Below are 21,937 nucleotides of genomic sequence, written 5' to 3' on the forward strand. Positions count from 1 at the left end.
GTGGGGAGGGGGATCTGGAGGGCAGGAGGGGGACAGGGGGAGCAGTTAGCTGACTAGTGATGACTATTCAGCAGCCTGATAGTCTGGGGATAGAAGCTCTTTGCCAGTCTGTCAGTTTTTGACATGATGCTCCTGTACTGCCCGCTTCTGAGTGATGGAAGCAGGGGAGAACAGGCTGTGGCTCGGGTGGCAGAGGTCCCTCATGATCTTCTTGGCCTTCCTGCGATACCTAGAGTTGTTGGCTGAGCGTACCATCCACTGCAGGGCCTTGCAGTCAGTGGCGGTGGAGTTGCATTCAGCGGCGGTGGAGGCTATGATACAGCCCGACAGTATGCTCTCAATGGTGCTCCTGTAGAACACTGTGAGGGCCCTCGGGTAAAGCTGTATGACTCAACATGAGGAACTGCTGCCAGAACTAAAATCTTGTGCCAGCTACTCAATTACATTTTGGGCTTGGGTTGAGGGCTACTGTATGACATATCATTTATCCCACTGGGCACAGACGTCATTTCAAAGTCCAATTTTTATTTACATTTGGTTGAGTTGTCAACTAACATGAATTCAACATGAAATCAATAAAAAATGTCATCATGTCATTTGATTTACTTGAAAGTTGTGTGATAGAAATATGAAATTCCCTTTGTTGTTTGTTGAAATGGCGTGGAAAAAGCATTGATTCAACCAGTTTTTCCCCAGTGGGATGTTACGTGGGTCACGAAACTACTGCTGCCAAAATATTTCAGATCATATTGATTCACCTGACACATAGTTACAGCTGTACCTCACGTGCAGTGGTTCCCAAACCTTTTATAGTCCCATACCCCTTCAAACATTCAATCTCTAGCTTACGTACCCCCTCTAGCACCAGGGTCAGCACACTCTCAAATGTTGTTTTTTGTGCCATCATTGTAAGCCTGCCACACACAGATACATTTATTAAACATAAGAATGAGTGTGAGTTTTTGTCACAACCCAGCTTGTGGGAAGTGACAAAGAGCTCTTATAGGACCAGGGCACAAAATAATAATACAATAATAATCAATAATTTTGCTATTTATTTAACCATCTTACATATAAATCCTGATTTGTTCATCAGAAAATGTGAATGACTCACCACAGGTTAATGAGAAGGGTGTGCTTGAAAGGATGCACATGATTGAGTGTAGTCTGGCCCAGGAGTGTGAAGGTGAACGGAAAGGCTCTGGAGCAACGAACCGCCCTTGCTGTCTCTGCCTGGCCGGTTCCCCTCTTTCCACTGGAATTCTCTGCCGCTAACCCTATTACAGGGGCTGAGTCACTGGCTTACTGGTGCTATTTCATGCCGTGCCTAGGAGGGGTGCGTCACTTGAGTGGGTTGAGTCACTGATGTGATCTTCCTGACTGGGTTGGCGAAAATTCAATTTTCACAGAACCACTTGTTGCAATTTCGATGAGGCTCTCTTGTTCAGATATCTGTAAGTGGACTGGAGGCAGGGCATGAAAGGGATAACGAATCCAGTTGTTTGTGTCATCCGTTTTGGGAAAGTACCTGCGTAATTGGGCACTTAACTCCCTCTGGTGCTTCACTATATTACATTCAACATTGTCCGTAAGCTTGAGTTCCTTTGCACACATAAAATCATACAATGATGGAAAGACTTGTGTGTTGTCCTTGTTATTGCAGACAGAGAAGAGCTCCAACTGCTTAATCATATCCGCAATTTTGTCCCGCACATTGAATATAGTTGCGGAGAGTCCCTGTAATCCTAGATTCAGATCAATCAGGCGAGAAAAACCATCACCCAGATAGGCCAGTTGTGTGAGAAACTCGTCATCATGCAAGCGGTCAGTGAAAATTATGTCAGTAAAGAAAACTTTAAGTTCGTCTCTCAATTTAAAAAAAATATGTCAATACTTTGCCCCTTGATAACCAGCGCACTTCTGTATTTTGTAAAAGTGTTACATGGTCGCTGCCCATATCATTGCATAGTGCAGAAAATACATGAGAGTTCAGGGGCCTTGCTTTAACAAAGTTAACCATTTTCACTGTTGTGTCCAAAACATCTTTCAAGCTGTCAGGCATTCCCTTGGCAGCAAGAGCCTCTTGGTGGATGCTGAAGTGTTCCCAAGTGGCGTTGGGATATTTGTATTTGACATTGTGTTGTTATTCCATGGAACACTAGATGGTTGAATTTTTATTTTTGGCAGTGAACAGAGGCTACTCAGGCGAGGAAAAAAACTCACCCAAATGTATAGCCCCGTTGGAAAATATAAATGGACTGTTTGAAAATGTGAAGATTTCTTTTTTTTTCTTTTTTTATAAATACTTTTATGTGAATCACATTTTTATTTGGCGTACCCCCCAACGGCAGTGAGCGTACCCGTTTGGGAATACCTGCTCTATTCAACTTCATTCTAATGGCTCCCTGTTTAAACATATGTAGGGCTACTGGTGTCAAAAAAGTTAACACTTAATAACCTTTTACTGGAGTGAGCTAAATCACTGTCACACAGAGAGATTCTTGGTGGTCTTAAACAAATCTACTTTGAAACAAAAATATAGACCTCACACACATGGTTACGGTGGAGTTGCTGTACCAGGGCTCCCGAGGGCGCAGTGGTCTAAGGCACTCCGTCTCATTGCTAGAGGTGTCAGTTTCGACAGTGTAGGCCGTCATTGTAAATAAGAATTTGTTCTTAACTGACTTGCCTAGTTAAATAAAGGTTCAAATAAATATGGGCAAAAAGAAGACACCTGTACCATGTCTGATATAATTTTGACTTAGCATCCCAATATTACACTTTGTATACATCACAGAAGACTAAAATATAACACAACTGTTTGACAAAGAAACACCAGAGTTTGGTCATTAAATGTAAAAAAAATCTTTATTATTATGAAATGATTAAAATATTAATAACATTCAATAAGGTCAAAGGGCACTTTCGGTTATTGACTGCAGGAAAAGGCCACAATACTCTCAAGTGCACCTTACAAACAATACCTGTCAAAAGTTTGGATACACCGATTAATTCAAGGGTTTTTCTTTATTTTTTCTATTTTCTACATTGTAGAATAATACTGAAGACATCAAAACTATAACGAAACACATATGGAATCAGGTAGTAACAAAAAAAGTGTTAAACAAATCAAAATATATTTTATATTTGAGAATCTTCAAAGTAGCCACCCTTTGCCTTGATGACAGCTATGCACACTCTTGGCATTGTCTCAACTGGAATGTATTTCAATTAACAGGTGTGTCTTGTTGAAAGGTCCTTTGTGGAATTTCTTTCCTTCTTAAGTGTTTGAGCCAATCAGTTGCATTGTGACAAGGTAGAGGTGGTATACAGAAAATAGCCTTATTTGCTGAAAGACCAAGTCCACATTATGGCAAGAACAGCTCAAATAAGGAAAGAGAAATGGCAGTCCATCATCACTTTAAGACATGAAGGTCAGTCAATACGGAATTTCAAGAACTTTGAACGTTTCTTCAAGTGCAGTCGCAAAAACCATCAAGCATTATGATGAAACTGGCTCTCATGAGGATCTCCACAGGAAAGTAAGAACCAGAGTTACCTCTGCTGCACAGGAGAAGTTCATTAGAGTTACCAGCCTCAGAAATTTTAGCCTAAATAAATACTTCACAGAGTTTTAAAAAATCTCAACATCAACTGTTCAGAGGAGACTGCGTGAATCAGGCCTTCATGGTCAAATTGCTGTGAAGAAACCATTACTAAAGGACACCAATAAGAAGAAGAGACTTGCTTGGGCCAAGAAACACGAGCAATGGACATTGGACTGGTGAAAATATGTCATTTGGTCTGATGAGTATTACAGACTCGGTCAGGTAGAGGTTGAAAATGTCAGTGAAGACACTTGCCAATTGGTCCGTGCATGCTTTAAGTACACGTACTGGTAATCTGTCTGGCCCCGTGGCTTTGTGAATGTTGACCTGTCCGGAACATCTGGTGCTCTCATGCATGCTTTGGTGTTGCTTGCCTTGAAGAGAGCATAAAAGGCATTTAGCTCGTCTGGTAGGCTCGCGTCACTGGGCACTCACGGCTGGGTTTCCCTTTGTAGTCCGTAATAGCTTTCAAGCCCTGGCACATCCGACGAGCGTTAGAACCGGTGTAGTAGGATTCAATCTTAATCCTGCATTGATGCTTTGCCTGTTTAACAGTTCATCTGAGGGTGTAGTGTGATTTCTTATAAGCGTCCGGATTAGTGTCCCGCTCCTTGAAAGTGGCAGCTCTAACCTTTAGCTCGATGCGGATGTTGCCTGTAATCCATGGCTTCTGGTTGAGGTATGTATGTACGGTCACTGTGGGGTCGTCGATGCATTTATTGATGTAGCCGATGACTGAGGTGGTATACTCCTCAGTGCCATTGGATGAATCCCAGAACATATTCCAGTCTGTGCTAGCAGAACAGGCCTGTAGTTTAGCATCCGCATCATCTGACCATTTCCATATTGAGCAAGTCACTGGTACTTCCTGCTTAAGTTTTTGCTTGTAAGCAGGAATCAGGAGGATAGAATTATGGTCAGATTTGCCAAATGAAGGGCGAGGGAGAGCTTTCTATTCATATTTGTGTGTGTAGTAAAGGTGGTCTAGTTTTTTTCCTCTGGTTGCACATGTGACATGCAGGTAAAAACTATTTAAGTTTAAGTTAACGATTTAAGTTAACATATATTAAAGTCCCCAGCCACTAGGAGCACCACTTCTGGATGGGCATTTTCTTGTTTGCTTATGGCCTTATACAGATCATTGAGTGTCGTCTTAGTGCCAGCATCAGTTTGTGGAGATAAATATATGGCTATGAATAATATAGATGCAAACTATCTTGGTAGATAGTGTGGTCTGCAGCTTATCATAAGTTACTTTACCTAAGGCGAGCAATACCTCAAGACTTCTTTAATATTAGACTTCGCACACCAGCTGTTATTGACAAATAGCCCCTCGTCTTACCAGACATAGCTTCTCTGTCCTGCCGATGCATGGAAAATCCCGCCAGCTCTATATTATCTGTGTTGTCGTTCAGCCACGACTCTGTAAAACATAACATATTACAGTTTTTAATGTCCCGTTGGTAGGATTGTCCATTTTGTAATCCAATGATTGCACGTTAGCCAATAGAATGGATGATAGTGGAGAAAAAATATTTGTCCAGTTCGGGGTGAGTAATCGCTGTTCTGATGTCCAGAAGTTATGGTCATAAGAGATGGTAGCAGCAACATTATGCACAAAATAAGTTACAAAATAAGTTACAAACAATGTGAAAAAACAAACAAAATAGCACAGTTGGTTAGGAGCCAGTAAAACAGCAGCTATCCCCTCCGGCACCATTATTTTGAACCAGCATAACTACCACAGCATTCTGCAGTGATACACCATCCCATCTGGTTTGCACTTAGTGGGACTATCATTTGTTTTTCAACAGGACAATGACCCAACACACCTCCAGGCTGTGTAAGGGTTATTTGAAAAACAAAGCCTTTTGGGTTCCATGTAGAACTCTTTTCACAGAGGATTCTACATGGAACCAAAAATAGTTCTTCCTGGCACCAAAAAGGGTTCTACCTGGAACCAAAAAGGGTTTTCTCATAGAAACAGCCGCAGAACCCTTTTGGAACCCTTTTCGTCTAAGAGTGTACAGTCTTTTTTGCTAATCTTTATCAAGGGTGCCAAAAATCTGGGTCATGACTGTATATGCAGATACTACATGCAGTGTACATTGTGGCTTTGTACACCCCAAAAAACTCTCCCCATAGAGATCCAGACAGCGTGATCATGGCTGATTTTAGCTAGCTAGCTAGCCACTGGAGGACAACGACACAACGAGATGCAACAATAAAAAAAGATATACGTCAATGGCGTTTGGCTTCTGATGTGATTGGGCCGAATCCAAATCCAAACTGGCTTCCCTTAACACCTTTTTTTGGTGCGCCAGGGCCATTCACAGCTGAGCTCACTCAGTTTAGCTCAAGGCTGATTGGCTATTATTTTATGTATTTTTTGTCAAGGGAGGCCAAATGCTCACTGGCTTCACTTACATTCAATACTACAATGTCACACTTTTTGACAAGACAGCATCAGATAGATACGCTACATATACTGAGACAGAGGGTTGCTGTTTTATTTTCTCAGATGCTTTCTCCGGTGAGATACATTCAGCTTCTTGTGAATTGAAGGAAATCTATGAAACACAGAAAGATTAAAGATACTTTATTTTCTATGTTTTGTATTTTTCTTCTTGGTCAATTGTTTGGGGGGCCTGGCTTCCATTGGTATCCATGAATACACGCCACTGGTGTGAATGTTGTTCGCAGGCGTCATTAGCATATTCATAAATTACAATGTTTTCAATTGACCTGCCCGGTAGGAGGCACATAAAATGGTTCCATAAGTAAATGAATAAACCCACTCTCTAGAGCATGCGCTACGTGCGTCAGCCCTCTGCTTCAGGTACCTAAAGGAGCAATTTTCACAGGCGCAGTTTCTTGCAGCGGATAACTCCTCTCATCTCCTTTCACCACCTTCTGCTATTCTTTAAAAACATGTCCAGACTTTTTGAAGAAGGAGCACATTTTCTTTTGTCCTTCGACGTGTTAAAATGATGAGCAAGTGCAATCTCTGGCAGCTGTGAACAGGAATCGAAGGTGTGTTCAAATTCTACTGATCTACACAAATGTCTCAAATGACATTATACAATAGTAGTCTAAAACAAACTTGGTTGCTTTTTCTGAACATACAATTAAGAAGTGTTAATTCTAAGTAAGTGCAAGAAGTAAGCGATAAAGGATACACATGTATATTTTTGTATGTCCACGTGCTTTAGTTCTGAACATTTAAATTTCATGAAATTGACTGAATGTTGTTTTATCCCATGTGTTGCTTTTATGCTCAGTTCAGATTTTCTGTCAGTTTGGAGTTGAAGTTTAATTTCTTGAACAGGCAGGCAGCCTATGTGGGTACAGTATGTTGGGTTTGGATGTATTCTTTATGAATTGATTTTATGCACTTAAATCAGGATCCTGCTGCAGTCTGTAAAATAGGCTGAACTGTTTAGGAGAGTGCTGGGTAGCAGTCATGTGAAAATGCCTTTCCAGTTTTATGCACAGTCTGTTCAGTTTCATTCGTGTGCATAGATAATTATGCTACTGGCACCAAAGATTAACATATTGGAACACAGGTAAGCTCCAAAGCTCATTTTCACACCCTCTAGCTCTGTATCCCTGCCTTCTGCTCCTATAGAGTAAGATGAGACACCCACTGCAGAGAAACTAACAGGCCTAATGAAACATTCATGTCTCAGCTCTGAAATGTATGAAGTGATAGAGACATCTATTACTGTAGCAACAGCACATAATTTTGCTGCAATACAAAATTATTTCATTTTTACATTAGACTTGATTTTACCAAGCATTTAGAATGTGTTTATCACACAGTGCTAAGTGCTGCTGAAGACTTGGTTATTGCAGGAATCATTTTTTATTTGAATTAGCTAACCTCATTCAAATAATTGTCTTTGCACAGAACAGATGACTGAAAAATGGGAATCATAATATGTGGTAAATAATTGCACAAACATGCGGCTACACAAGATTTACTACAGTATTCATGTTATATACACTGGTGAAACTACCACCATACTATCACTGTAAGAGGCAAAGTGTGCATTTGTGATGTACTGTAAATTCATAATTCCCAGTTACAACTAGTGGAATCTGATCAGCCCTTTAGTCAAGACTTAATTGTGCAAAACATATATCTCTTGTGAGACTTTACTGAGCTGTGTCAGTCACCATATGAGAGCTTTTACATCATCTTATGTAGAATCAGGATGCTGTAATACAAAATTGTGTTGCTGTGGTACTCTTTAGGTGTTGTATTTCTCTCTGTATGGAATTTCTCTCAGAGCAATGATGTGCAGACATCTCCAGTGATCCTGTTCCTCTCTACTCCCACTTACAAGCCCCTACTGTGAAATGGAGAAGTACTGCCTGGACTCTCGTTCCAACATCTCAGAACAGCACGGCATGTTCTGTAACATCACATTGCTAAACGTCACAGGAAATGACTCTGGGACCAAATCCATCGAGGACCTCCTACTGGAATTTCTAGGGCCGAAACGCTCTCCCGTCTTCCTCCCTATCACCCTGGTTTACCTGCTCATCTTCTTTTTTGGTGTGTCTGGCAACCTTCTCACATGCGCAGTGATATCCAAACACAAGAAGATGCGTACCACCACCAACCTGTTCCTGTTCAGCCTGGCTGTGTCGGACCTCTTGGTGCTCCTCTTTGGGATGCCCCTGGAGATCTACGACATGTGGCAGAACTACCCCTTCCCTTTCGGCGAGGGAGTCTGCTACTTCAAGATCTTCCTCCTTGAGACCGTCTGCTTCGCTTCCATCCTAAATGTGACAGTGCTGAGTGCGGAGAGGTACATCGCCGTGGTCCATCCACTAAAAATACGCTATGTCTCCACCAACAAGCATGCCAAGCATGTCATCAGTGCCGTATGGGTGGTGTCCCTGGTCTGTGCCATCCCCAACACCTCCCTGCATGGCATCTACTACTTGAATCTCCCGGAGAAGGTGGCAGAGTCAGCCATATGCAGTTTGATAGGGGCCCCGTGGATCTATAACCTGGTGATCCTGATCACCACTGCGTGCTTCTACATTGTGCCCATGACGGTGATGAGCGGTCTGTACCTGGTGATGGGCATCCAGCTGGGCAGGGAGCGACACCTTTCCCAGGGAACGATGAGGAAGAACTGTAGCACCAACACCAACTGGAGAATCCACGTAGAGCGAGGGCGTAGGAGACAAGCCACCAAGATGCTTGGTAAGTTCTGCATTCCATTTCCATGCCCATTTCCGTTGTCACAGTCACAAGCCTGTCTTCCATGGTCAACACAATTTTGACATTTAAACTGTTTTCTGGTAGCAATATCCATAAAGGTTTTGAATGATAAGTTCATCCCTTGTACATTTTATATTATGCAGTCTGTGTTAGTGATAATAATATTGTAATTTAGAAAATGTTGATGTTGATAATAAAGAGCATCTGATCGGTTTACAGGTCGATGTACAGGTAACTACCAAAATAATGGAAACACTTGAGTAAATGAGGTATACAAAGTATACTGAAAGCAGGTGCTTCCACACGTGCGGGTCCTGAGTTAATTAAGCAATTAACATCCCATCATGCTTAGGGTCAAGTATAAATATGCTGGGCAGGTCATTATGTTAGCCATTATTTTGGATACCATGACTATGCCCCCCCCATAGGATGACAATGACTCCATCCACATGGCACAAGTGGTCACTGAATGATTTGATGAGCATGACAAAGATGTTAGCCATGGCCATATCGGTCACCAAATTTTACTCCAATTAAACATTTATGGAAGAGTCTGGATTGGAACCTGAGACAGCATTTTCCACGTCCAACAACAAAACAGCAAATTATGAAATTTCTTGTTGAAGAATGGTGTCGCATCCCTCCAATAGAGTTCCCAACACCCAATTAAGACATGTTGGTGTTTCTTTTATTTTGGCAGTTACCTGTATGTCTTGGCAGTGTTTGTTTATTTGAGACTAGGACAGATAATCTAATCTGTGACAATGCAATGGCATGGTCGAAAAACAAAACTTTCTGAAAACCCATGGCATGATTCTTTGTACCCATTTGACACTTCTTACACAGGGCATTGCTATTTTGGGAAGTGTCTCTGCACTGAATGTTGATCTCTAAGCTATGGTGGAGCTTTGTTTTGAGTAGCAGTGTTCATCCAATACTTTAATTTCCTCTCCAGTAGTTATCTAAAGATAATTGATTTATATTCCTTGGAGAATTGAGGAGGCAATTCCTTTTTTCCACATTCTACTTTCAGGAAAATTGGCTGTCAAGAGGCCCTTAACTCCCTCTACACGATCTCATGGTGAAATGGTGAATGTGGGCCAGTTTCTGTCAGTAGTTATATGAGTAGAATGTCTCAGTTTCAGGGGGCCAGGTCTTGCAGGGAACAGGATACCCTGTTGTTCCCCTCCTTCCTCCCTCTCTCTGCATCACTTAATTCATCCTCCTTCTCGGTCTCCCTCTCCTCTTGTCGCTGTCTGTTATGTAGCTGTGGTCGTGCTGGTGTTTTCCATCTGCTGGGCGCCTTTCCATATCGACCGGCTCTTGTGGAGCTGCATCATGCAGTGGTCTGTCTGGACAGACCTCAACCAAACTGTGTACCAGTGTGTGCACCTCCTTTCCGGCATCCTCTTCTACCTCAGCTCTGCAGTCAACCCCGTTATCTACAACATGCTCTCCACACGCTTTCGGGAATGCTTCTGGGATCTTATCTGCACACATACGAAAGACACCGCCTCTAGAAAAGACTGCCCACCCTTCGCCAAAATCCTGCTGGTTCCCTCTGGCCCAGTTCCTAAATCCCAGGCCAGTCCCAGGGACCAGAACTCCCTCACTCCCCTGTTATCTCCAATTGGGACTGGGAGCACAGAGATCACAACGCTGACATGTGAACATTCCTGTGTGGTAGACTCTGACTTCACTGCTACTGCTTTTTAATCATATTTAATATTTAATGTGGTAGTAGATATGATGCCCTGTGTCAGGCTGTGGATTTGACTAATGAGCAGATGATGCATTGTGCACAGCTGGATGATCATTATTTCATGAGGTGATCTGTGGACTCAATTGTGATCTGTTATTAAAGCAACATAAATCCTCATAGCAGACAGATGTATCCAAAAACAACCGATTTAGGGGTATGTAAATGAGAGACTTGGTTGCACTTGATAATTCACTCCAGTGATTGATTATCCCATATGATTGGTCTTCTCATATTGATCTGTGTGATATATGGACTATGTGAACTGCAGTTACAGTATTTATCATCCTTGTGTTTCATAACCACCTATTCCAACCCGTAATTTATTGAGTGTATGTCAAAACTTCCCCATTTCTCCTTGTCAAAGACATTGAATGTACGTATGTAGCACTGCTGTCCTTTGACCTAGACATTTTATGTAAATATACTGTAAATCAATTCATAATTATTGCCTTTCTGTGAAAACAGCAAAACATGAATGAATTGCTTGATGAGTATTTCATGAATTGTTTACAATGTCTGCAACAGAATGTGTATTACATTGAGAATGTATCGTATGAGTCTCTTGGAGACCCTAACAACAACAACAGCAACAACAACGGTAGTCTGTTCGACCATCAATGTGTAAGTGGCAGTAGTATAATGGGAACCACGATGAGGCTTCTACAAAAGTTGATCCTGATTTCACAGCAAGTTGTTCCTGATTTCCCTGCTGCCCCACATCTGGGCCAAGACTGTGTTCTTGTAGAGTGTCAATAATGCAGAGAATCCATCATAAGAGACAATTACAGAACTTAGACCATTTGATTAAAGATTCCTAGAAGCCTCCTGGTAGCCTCTATGGATGAATTGTTATTCTGTACAAAACAAATGAGCTTTGCCTGCCACATAACATTCACTGGAGGGTAATGAATGCCATTTTCTTTCTTGTGTATACGACAACATATTGAATAGCTCCATCCTTGGTGTGTGCTAACATTGTGTTCTCCAACTGGATATTGAACTCTACACTCTTAGAAAAAAAGGTGCTATCTAGAACAAAAAAGGGTTCTTTGGCTGTCCTCATAGGAGAACCCTTTGAATAACCCTTTTTGGTTCCAGGCAGAACCCTTTTGGTTCCGGGTAGAACCCTTTTGGGTTCCATGTAGAACCCAGTGTTCTACATGGAACCCAAAAGAGTTCTACCCGGAACCAAAAAGGGTTCTACCTGGAACCAAAACGGGCTCTGCTATGGGGACAGCCGCAGAACCCTTTTGTAACCCTTTCTATCTCAGAGTATAGGAACCAACTCTTATTCCAAATGCAATCCTTGCCACCACACTGCACCTGAGGCCTGGAGAATTACCTTTCATTTTGGGTTTCAATTTCAATAGTGTTTGGCTAGACCCATTTGAAAATGATCTGTTTTCCCTCCTATGTAGTATTACATTAGAACATCTAGCTGCCAAACCAGAGGGCCACATTAGGTTATTCATTTGGAGTCAGTTTATGAGCTACTGCTATTTGACATGAATCTATTCATATAGAGGAGTCAGAATTGGGATGATGAAGTACACAGTCATTCCTGGAACTATACCATTATATCCCAAAGCCCCCTTTTAAGCCCATAATTTTTGGTCACATACAGTATACTCTACAGTATGGCTACAGACACTGTAAAAGGTATCTATGCCAAAACCCAACATGATCTCTATTTAAAAATCAGAGTTTATTTTTGTTTGGTATGAACACATTTTATGGATTTTTCGTAGGTCAAAAATGATCAGGATATAATTTGATAACAAACTAAAATAAATCCATCTTTTGACATCTTTGAGATTCATAGGGCAAAAAAACATGAACATCCACATGCAAATGACAGTGTTACAATTGAAGTGTGTTGATTGATGCCAGCATACCATATTTACATTATGTTGTTTTGTTACAAATGCAATGTTAGGATAGGACAAGCTGACAAATATAAGAGAACAGTAACAATGTGCATAGTGCAGGAAAGACAAGAAATACTGTGCCACAATACAGTGTAGGGCGGCAGGGTAGCCTTGTGGTTAGAGTGTCCGACTAGTAACCGAAATGTTGCAAGGTCGAATCCCCGAGCTGACAAGGAAAAATCTGTTGTTCTGCCCCTGAACAAGGCAGGTTACCCACTGTTCCTAGGCTGTCCTTGAAAATAAGAAATTGTACTTTAACTGACTTGCCTAGTTAAATAAAGGTAAAAAGAAAACTTTCAAATGTGTACAGATGTAGGATCTTAATTTGGTCACTCTTTTGTCGATAAGAAACTTATGTATTCCAGGTTTAAAAAGCAGAAGTTTGTAACTTACACTTTAAAATGTCAGACTTGATTTGCCCTAATAAAAAATGTATCAACCTTTCTCAAAAAATCCATGAATTATAATCCACATAATTACATTAAATTATTTTCCTGCTGTAGCAAACTGGCTCAAATTAAAATACTACATCTGTACAGTATAATGCACTATACAGTACTAGTCAAAAGTTTGGACAACCTACTCACTCAAGGATTTTTCTTTATTTTTTACTATTCGCTACATTGTAGAAAAATAGTGAAGACATCAAAGCTATGAAATAACACAATATGGAATCATGTAGTAACCAAAAAAGTGTTAAACAAATCAAAATATATTTTATATTTGAGATTCTTTAAAGAAGCCACCCTTCACCTTGATGACATCTTTGCACACTCTTGACATTGGAATGCATTTCAATGAACAGGTGTGCCCTTTTAAAAGATAATCTGTGGAATTTCTTTCCTTCTTAATGCGTTTGAGCCAATCAGTTGTGTTGTGACAAGGTAGGGTTGGTGTACGGAAGAAAAAGACCAAGTCCATATTATGGTAAGAACAGCTCAAATAAGCAAAGAGAAACGACAGTCCATCATTACTTTAAAACATGAAGGTCAGTCAATGCGGAAAATGTCAAGAACTGAACGTTTCTTCAAATGCAGTCGCAAAAATCATCAAGCGCTATGCTGAATCTCGCTCTCATGAGGACTTCCACAGGAAAGTAAGACCCAGAGTTACCTCTGTGACAGAGGATAAGTTCATTAGAGTTACCAGAATCAGAAATCGGCAATTAATTGCACCTCAGATTGCAGCCCAAATAAATGCTTCACAGAGCTAAAGTAACAGACACATCTCAACATCAACTGTTCAGCGGAGACTGCGTAAATCTGGCCTTCATGGTCGAATTGCTGCAAAGACAACACTACTAAAGGACACCAATAAGAAGAAGTGACTTGCTTTGGCCAAGAAACATGAGCAATGGACATTAGACTGGTGGAAATCTGTCTGATGAGTCAAAATTGTAGATTTTTTGTTCCAACCGCCGTGTCTTTGTGAGATGCAAATTAGGTGAATGGATGATCTCTGCATGTGTGGTTCCCACCGTGAAGCATGGAGGAGGAGGTGTGATGGTGTGGGGCTGCTTTGAATGGTGACACTGTCTATGACTTATTTAGAATTCAAGGCACACTTAACCAGCATAGCTACCACAGCATTCTGCAGCGATACATCATCCCATCTGCTTTGCGCTTAGTGGGACTATTTGTTTTTCAACAGGACAATGACCCAAAACACACCTCCAGGCTGTGTAAGGGCTATTTGATCAAGAAGGAGAGTGATGAGTGCTGCATCAGATGACCTGGCCTCCACAATCACCCAACCTCAACCTAATTGAGATGGTTTGGGATGAATTGGACTGTAGAGTAAAGGAAAAGCAGCCAGCAAGTGTTCAGCATATGTGGGAACTCCTTCAAGACTGTTGGGAAAGCATTCCAGGTGACTATCTCATGAAGCTGGTTGAGAGAATGCCAAGAGTGTGCAAAGCTGTCATCAAGGCAAAAGGTGGCTACTTTGAAGAATCTAAAATCTAAAATATATTTTTATTTGTTTAACACTGTTTTGGTTACTACATGATTCCATATGTGTTATATCATAGTTTTGATGTTTTCACTATTATTCTACAATGTAGAAAATTGTAAAAATAAAGAAAAACCCTTGAGTACGTGTCTCCAAACTTTTGACTGGTACTGTATAACTTTGAGGAAGGCCCTTTCCTGTTTCAGCATGCCGATGCCACCATGCACAAAGCAAGGTCCGTACAGAAATGGTTTTTCGAGATTGGTGTGGAAGAACTTGACTGGCCTACACAGAGCCCTGACCTCAACCCTATCGAACGCCTTTGGGATGAATTGGAATGCCCAATGCGAGCCAGGCCTAATTGCCAAACATCAGTGCTCAACCTCACTAATGCTCTTGTGGCAAGTCCCTGCAGCAATGTTCCAACATCTATTGGAAAGCCTTCTCAGACGAGTGGAGGCTGTTATAGTAGCAAAGAGGGGACAAACTCCATATTATAGCCCATGATTTTGGAATGAGATCTTCGACAAGCAGGTGTCCACATACCTTTGGTCATGTAGTGTATGTTTAAGGTCAGGTTATCAACTGTATAAAAAGGATGAATATTTACAATGCCACTATTTGACACAGAAATCAAAAATGTTGACGTCAATGGGTAAATAAAATTTTAAAAATCTGTCTGTGTGCCTTCTTTTGCAATTCATCATGATACAGTCTACTCACTGTCTGACAGCAATGTTTTCTTTAATTTCAGAGTATCCCTATAAAATATAGGCTACAGACCCAAAAAGGACCTTCATTCAGCATGTACATGTGCCTTTCCGTTGTATGAGTTCAGTTAGTTTGAGAAAGTCGGCCTACGGGTTATCCGGATCACATTGTATGTATTCAGTCCTGGTGCATCGAAGCCAGGGGACAGACCACGCTTGTCAAACACATAAAAGTTAAAGAGCTGCCCGTCTTGGGCCTCAAGGGAGACTGAGGCAGTGCTGACCCGCAAAACACAGGGGTACTCCTTCTCAAACACCACCCTGAACACCCTGTCTACCAGGTAGTTCAGCTTGATTGTCCGATATCTCTCTGGGATCAGGTCCTCAATCTGGGGACCAAACTGCTGCATGATCAGAACACCGTCTGCCCCAGCTTTGATCTCATAGAAGGTGATGTTTCCATAAGTGAAGAAGCCTATGTAAGGGTCTGGAATAGGGGGAGGGATGAGGATCTTTTTGGCCTCCCGGAACACCCTCTCCATGGCGGGTATGATGTGACTGTAAGCCTTGGCCACCACCTCCTGGTTCTGAGGTCTGGTACCAGCCATCAGCACCACCAGGCCCAGCTTGAGCCTGGGCACCAGTGAGAAGGTGGCTGAGTAGCCATCCAGGTCTCCGTCTTTACGCAGCACCTCGTAGCCCAGCTGCTCATTCACCTCCCAAGGCGTCCCGGTGCGGTTGGCAAAGTAGTCCTTATCACAGCGGTACAGCGGGGTCAGCATGATCTTCAGGGTGTCGGGCTCCAGGAGCTTGCGGTGGTAGGCCCCCAGCAGCATCATGGCCAGCTTGGCAAGGTCAGCGGCAGTGGAGAACATCTGGCCTGAGGGGCGGTACCAGCCCAGGTCATACAGAGGGGCTGGCTGGCCACTGGAGTAGACGCCCACAGCCATCTGGCTTTGGATCCCTGGGGTGTAGTCAAAGCCTGTGTCCTCCATCCCCAGCCGGGCCAGGATGTTATCATTGATCCAGCGCTGGTAGTCCAGGCCCACCACCTTCTCAGCCATGACGTGGGCCAGTAAGGAAAAGGCTAGGTTACTGTAGTGGCATCTGCAAAACACAGAGCAGCAGAGTGGGAAGTCACTGTGTTGCTGCATTGACCCTGCATTGACTGAAGGGTCAATGCAGCCCACAGGGGTGACATAATTAAACACCTGAGCCATCTATTTATATCCAAATGAGTGAAGCAAATTGAAGTTGAAGGCGAAAGATTACATACACTTAGGTCGGAGTCATTAAAACTAGTTTTTCAACCACTCCACAAATTTCTTGTTAACAAACTATAGTTTTGGCAAGTCGGTTAGGACATCTACTTTGTGCATGACACAAGTCATTTTTTCAACAATTATTTACAGACAGATTGTTTCACTTATAATTCACTGTATCACAATTCCAGTGGGTCAGAAGTTTACATACACTAAGTTGACTGTGCATTTAATCAGCTTGGAAATTTCCAGAAAATGATGTTATGGCTTTAGAAGCTTCTGGTAGGCTAATTGACATCGTTTGAGTCAATTGGAGGTGAACCTGTGGATGTATTTCAAGGCCTACCTTCAAATGCAGTACCTCTTTGCTTGGCATCATGGGAGAATCTAAAGAAATCAGCCAAGTCCTCAAAATAAATGTAGACCTCCACAAGTCTGGTTCATCCTTGGGAGCAATTTCCAAATGCCTGAAGGTACCACGTTCATCTGTACAAACAATAGTACGCATGTATAAACACCATGGGACCACGCAGCCATCACACCGCTCAGGAAGGAGACGTGTTCTGTCTCCTAGAGATGAACGTACTTTGGTACAAAAGTGCAAATCAAGAACAACCCAGAACAACAGCAAAGGACCTTGTGAAGATGCTGGAGGAAACAGGTACAAAAGCATCTATATCCACAGTAAAACGAGTCCTATATCGACATAACCTGAAAGGCTGCTCAGCAAGGAAGAAGCCACTGCTCCAAAACCGGCATAAAAAAAGCCAATTTGCAACTGCACATTGGGACAAAGATTGTACTTTTTGGAGAAATGTCCTTTGGTCTGATGAAACAAAAATAGAACTGTTTGGCCATAATGACCATTGTTATATTTGGAGGAAAAAGGGGGAGGCTTGCAAGCCGAAGAACACCATCCCAACCGAGAAGCACGGGGGTGGCAGCATCATGTTGTGGGGGTGCTTTGCTACAGGAGGGACTGGTGCACTTCATAAAATAGATGGCATCATGAGGAAAGGAAAATTATGTGGATACATTGAAGCAACATCTCAAGACATCAGTCAGGAAGTTAAAGCTTGGTCGCAAATGGGTCTTCCAAATGGACACTGACCCCAAGCATACTTCCAAAGTTGTGGCAAAATGGCTTACGTACAACAAAGTCAAGGTCCTATAATAATAGATAGCACTGAAAAAGTATGTGCAAGGAAGGAGGCCTACAAACCTGACTCAGTTACACCAGCTCTGTCAGGAGGAATGGGCCAAAATTCACCCAACTTATTGTGGGAAGCTTGTGGAAGGCTACCCAAAACATTTGACCCAAGTTAAACAATTTAAAGGCAATGCTACCAAATACTAATTGAGTTTATGTAAACTTCTGACCCACTGGAAATGTGATGAAATAAATAAAAGCTGAAATAAATCATTCTCTCTACTATTATTCTGACATTTCACATTCTGACAGGTAATTGTTACTAGGATTAAATGTACGGATTTGTGAAAAACTGTGTTTAAATATTTTGGTGTATGTAAACTTCTGACTTTAACTGTAGGTTCCATTATATTACAAAAGGCAAATATTGAGTGAGTTTTAAATGGCACAAGGACACACACAACATTTGAATGATTAAAATGCTGGGAATGATGGGAATGACTAAGGCCTTACTTGGTGCCAGGGTCTGCAACAAGGACATCATCTTGCAGCAGATTCACTGCAGCCTGTGTTTTCCCCTTCCACAGCAGGTTAGTGGCTCTTAGTCTTCTGGGTAGACCTGCAGTTGACAAAACACAACATCTTTAGTGTTTACGTCTAAAGAAAAGAAAATGCATTTAATTTAGCTACTATGATAAATGAAGCTCAAGCCAATTGCAATTCATTTGAACCGAAACAGGGTCCTCAAATGTTATTCTAACATGTCATCTGTTTGGACTGTCTCTGATCATTTAATTAAATGTACAGCTCAGAATTCCGTGTCAATGTCTGGTCTAAAACATTGAATACTCTCCTCTATGAATTATTGAGTTTGACTATCATGCCTCAATGATCAAAGTGTGAACCTCATATTGACATAATCAAATCAAACCTGTTTGAAAGCAAGGTATTGTAGGTTTTTTTTTCAATTCAGTGTTGCCCCTCAATGAGTGTGACTCATTGTCCCTTAGCCCTTCGCATGATCTATTTCTGATGATAAGCAGATGCAGTGATAATCTAAACCGTTTCTGTTACATCAGACGTGTTTTCCACCTCAGAAGGCAATTCAGCAACCTGCTTAGAGGTGACTGACCAGAGTTTGCGGTGTGGTGGCATTTGAATTTAATCAATAAATAGGATCATGAACGTCACATTAAAATTTATATTTTGCTAATAATAGCATGATACTGTTCAACATTGTAGCTGAGTACATTAGGCACATAACTTGTTCCACCTGATAGTATTTTAACGGGTCTGCATGACATGAGTTCCAATCCCAGGTGGGAGGGGCGGAGTATGAGGTTTGTATCTTACCTGAGAGCTGGCTGGCCATCCTGCGCAGAGTGACAGAGGAGGAGCGGATCTGAACCTCTCCACTATCCAGGAAGATCAGGCCGTCTGTTACGTACTTGAGCTCAGAGTCCCGTGACTTGCCCAGAGGGTTTTTAATGGTGAAGTTATCCACATATTTCTCCAGAGGGTCATCCAGAGAGGTTATCTTCCCATCGTCCCACAGCCTGTATAGCATCAGCGTTGGGAAGATCTTGGAAAGGCTGGCAATCCTGTAGGGCATCAAACAGGAATTGACTACTACTGTATCACCCTGATTTCTGCCCAAAACTTTCAACAAACAGTAAGACAAGCACACACAAATGAATATAGTACTTTTCTTCCTTTCAGAGGATGAGCTTACCCTAACATCCTTTCATTTTCACATGCACTCTCCAAACCTTTCTACACTCAGGCTTTTGACCTCACAACGTTTTCTCTGCCTCATAGCCCAGACATTTCTGTATCACACGTCAGACATTAAGGGGTTTGGAGTTTGAAATTACAACATCATGCTACATATCTATTTAAGGCCCGTGCTGACAACACTCAAGACAGATGAAAACATAATGACTGAATAGCCCATACATAGTTAAAGACATAGGTCAGTATTCAATCAAAGGCGCATTGCTGGCAATAGAACTGCACTCAACTTTCAACTTTTAAGTAATTTACGCTTAAACCGATATACACACAGTTTACTGTGAATACGATCTCCACAAAGAGATTGTGCAATGGGCTTGTCAACAACACTTTTCAGATTGAATCCCGGTGGCACATGTTCAAGCCAATTTCAGGCTCAAACTCATTGCTGAAATGGCAACATACCACAAATCAGAAAAATTACAGCAGTGTTCACATAATACTTAAAGTCCACCATAAGCGTTGCCAGAGTGCAGTGTTTTGAGAGATCGGAGGAGAAAAGGGGATGAGTATCTTTATTCTGTCTTTCCCTACTGTACTGTACCATATTCATCAATTGTGTGTGAGTACAATAGCTTTGGTCCAGTTTTTCGCAAGTACTCTTAAAATGTTGCTAGTGGATGTACTAAATGATCCTCTAATTACATGTTGCTTTTGTTTACATTGTGAATATAGTCAATGTAGCTAGCTAGAGTTTCTGCTAGCTAGTAGCTTCTTGACTTCATAAATCTCAGTAAAATAGCCACTGGTGTCTAGTGGAGGCCACATGCAACCAAAATCTATTTTTATTTCTCTATATTTCAATTCACAAGATAGAATGAATGCACTCCTCAGCCATAAAAAAATATAACCTCTGCTATACTTGTGCTTTAACGCTGCCTTTGGACGTGACGCAACGAGAGCTACAGTAACAGCTTTCAATGATCTCAAAGGCTGATGCAACGCCGGATGCCCGATGGCTGTAATGTAGCAGGGCCGTAAGTGGGGCCTTCACTCTTATTAGTATTCCATAGAAACACCTCCAACCCTCCATAGATTTAAAGATAGTGTATGCCCCCTAAATCACAGGAGTCCATCAGGAAGCAGACTTCTCAGAGCCAGTGGCAGGTTGTCACGATCCCTCTGGAACTTTCATTACACACACCTGGCCCCATATTCCCAGTGAATAGTAATTGTATAAGTGTGTCCTTGGTTTACCATTGTCCTGACTATTATTGTTACAATGTCCGTTGGTTCGTGTGAGTACCTGTGCTGTGTGTTTTGGCTTTAGTGACATTGTGTATTGTGCAGATGATTACGGGTGTCGTCCCGTGTGTTAATCATTGCACGCTTGTGTTATTTATTCGAGGTACTCCTCGCTCTTTTGTTTGGGTTTCAACCCTATGTTCTGTATAGTGTTTGTTCGGTCTTCGTCCCCGTGCCTTTACACTGGGACGAATTCAAAGGCAATTTACTTATGATTGTAATTTGGGGTATAATAAAAAAACTATTACGCATTCCTGCGCCTGCATCCCGACCCTTCATACCAACGTGACACAGGTCATTATTATCCTCTGTGTTATGTTAGGCAGGTAACTCTCAATCCACAATATAGAAGGGGGTGTAAAGCCATAACATACCTTTTTCCATTATCGATAATGTCAAAAGCTGCACTGAAGTATAACAAAGCAGCTCCTACAATCTTTTTATTATCAATTTCTCTCAGCCAATCATCAGTCATTTGTGCAAGTGCTGTGCAGGTTGAATGCCCTTCCCTGAAAGTCTGTTAATTTATTTACTGTAAAATAGCATTGTATCTGGTCAAACAAATTTTTTCCCAAATGTTTACTAAGGGTTGGTAACAGGTTGATTGGTCGGATATTTGAGCCAGTAGGGGTGCTTTACTATTCTTGGGTATCAGAATGACTTTTGCTTCCTCAAGGCCTGAGGACACACGCTTTTTTGTAAGCTTAGATTGAAGAGATGGCAAATAGGAGTGGCAATATTATCCGCTCTCATTCTCAGTGACTCTATCATGATGCTCTGCCCCCTCATGTTACAGTCATGACCAAAATTATTGGCAGCCTTGAGCCTAATATTAGCAAAAAAGACTATAAATTAAGTAATATAATACTGTTAAATAAAATATGTATATAAATGGGGAAATTATGTTATTTTATACAAATACAATTGCTCAGAGAACTAGTTTTTCTCAAAAAGATAGGGGTCAACATTATTGGTACCCGTTTTCAAAACTCCAGCACACTTCCCTTGTGAGAATAACACCACTGGGCATTTTTCTAAAATGTTTTATGAGACTGGAGAACACATTGGAAGGGATTTTAGACCATTCCTCCATACAGAAACTTTGAAAATCTTTGATATCCTTCATCTGTGGCCGTTACAAAATGTAACCATTTCTTTGTGGAATTTGATGTGTGCTTGGGGGTATTGCCTTGCTGCCAAGTTTTACAACTGAGCAAGAGGACAAGTACATTTGAGTGTCTAGTTTGAGAAAGACGCCTCACAAGTCCTCAACTAGCAGCTTCATTAAATAG

General features: G+C 41.6%; 2 protein-coding genes across 3 annotated transcripts; one reads left to right on the top strand and one right to left on the bottom strand.

Moving 5' to 3' along the window:
* The first annotated feature begins 6,416 nt into the window (after window positions 1-6,416).
* LOC112218544 (neuromedin-U receptor 2-like) lies at window positions 6,417-11,434 on the top strand. 2 transcript variants are annotated; one of them, XM_024379422.1, is made up of 3 exons: window positions 6,417-6,641; window positions 7,958-8,829; window positions 10,115-11,434. In XM_024379422.1, exons 2-3 carry the CDS (start codon window positions 7,971-7,973, stop codon window positions 10,561-10,563), a joined length of 1,308 nt encoding a protein of 435 aa, XP_024235190.1. In that variant the 5' UTR covers window positions 6,417-6,641; window positions 7,958-7,970; the 3' UTR covers window positions 10,564-11,434. The 2 variants fall into 2 exon arrangements, with proteins under 2 accessions (XP_024235190.1, XP_042151882.1); XM_042295948.1 differs by having other exon boundaries at window positions 6,417-8,829.
* A 3,546-nt stretch (window positions 11,435-14,980) lies between these two features.
* Window positions 14,981-19,605, bottom strand: LOC112218530 (putative beta-lactamase-like 1). Its single transcript, XM_024379398.2, has 3 exons — window positions 18,963-19,605; window positions 18,123-18,228; window positions 14,981-16,304 (listed from the first exon to the last, which is right to left on the bottom strand). Exons 1-3 carry the CDS (start codon window positions 19,219-19,221, stop codon window positions 15,326-15,328), a joined length of 1,344 nt encoding a protein of 447 aa, XP_024235166.1. The 5' UTR covers window positions 19,222-19,605; the 3' UTR covers window positions 14,981-15,325.
* Between the last annotated feature and the right edge of the window lie 2,332 nt (window positions 19,606-21,937).

The sequence above is a fragment of the Oncorhynchus tshawytscha genome, linkage group LG02, assembly GCF_018296145.1.
Source record: "Oncorhynchus tshawytscha isolate Ot180627B linkage group LG02, Otsh_v2.0, whole genome shotgun sequence".
NCBI classification, from domain to species: Eukaryota; Metazoa; Chordata; class Actinopteri; order Salmoniformes; family Salmonidae; genus Oncorhynchus; species Oncorhynchus tshawytscha.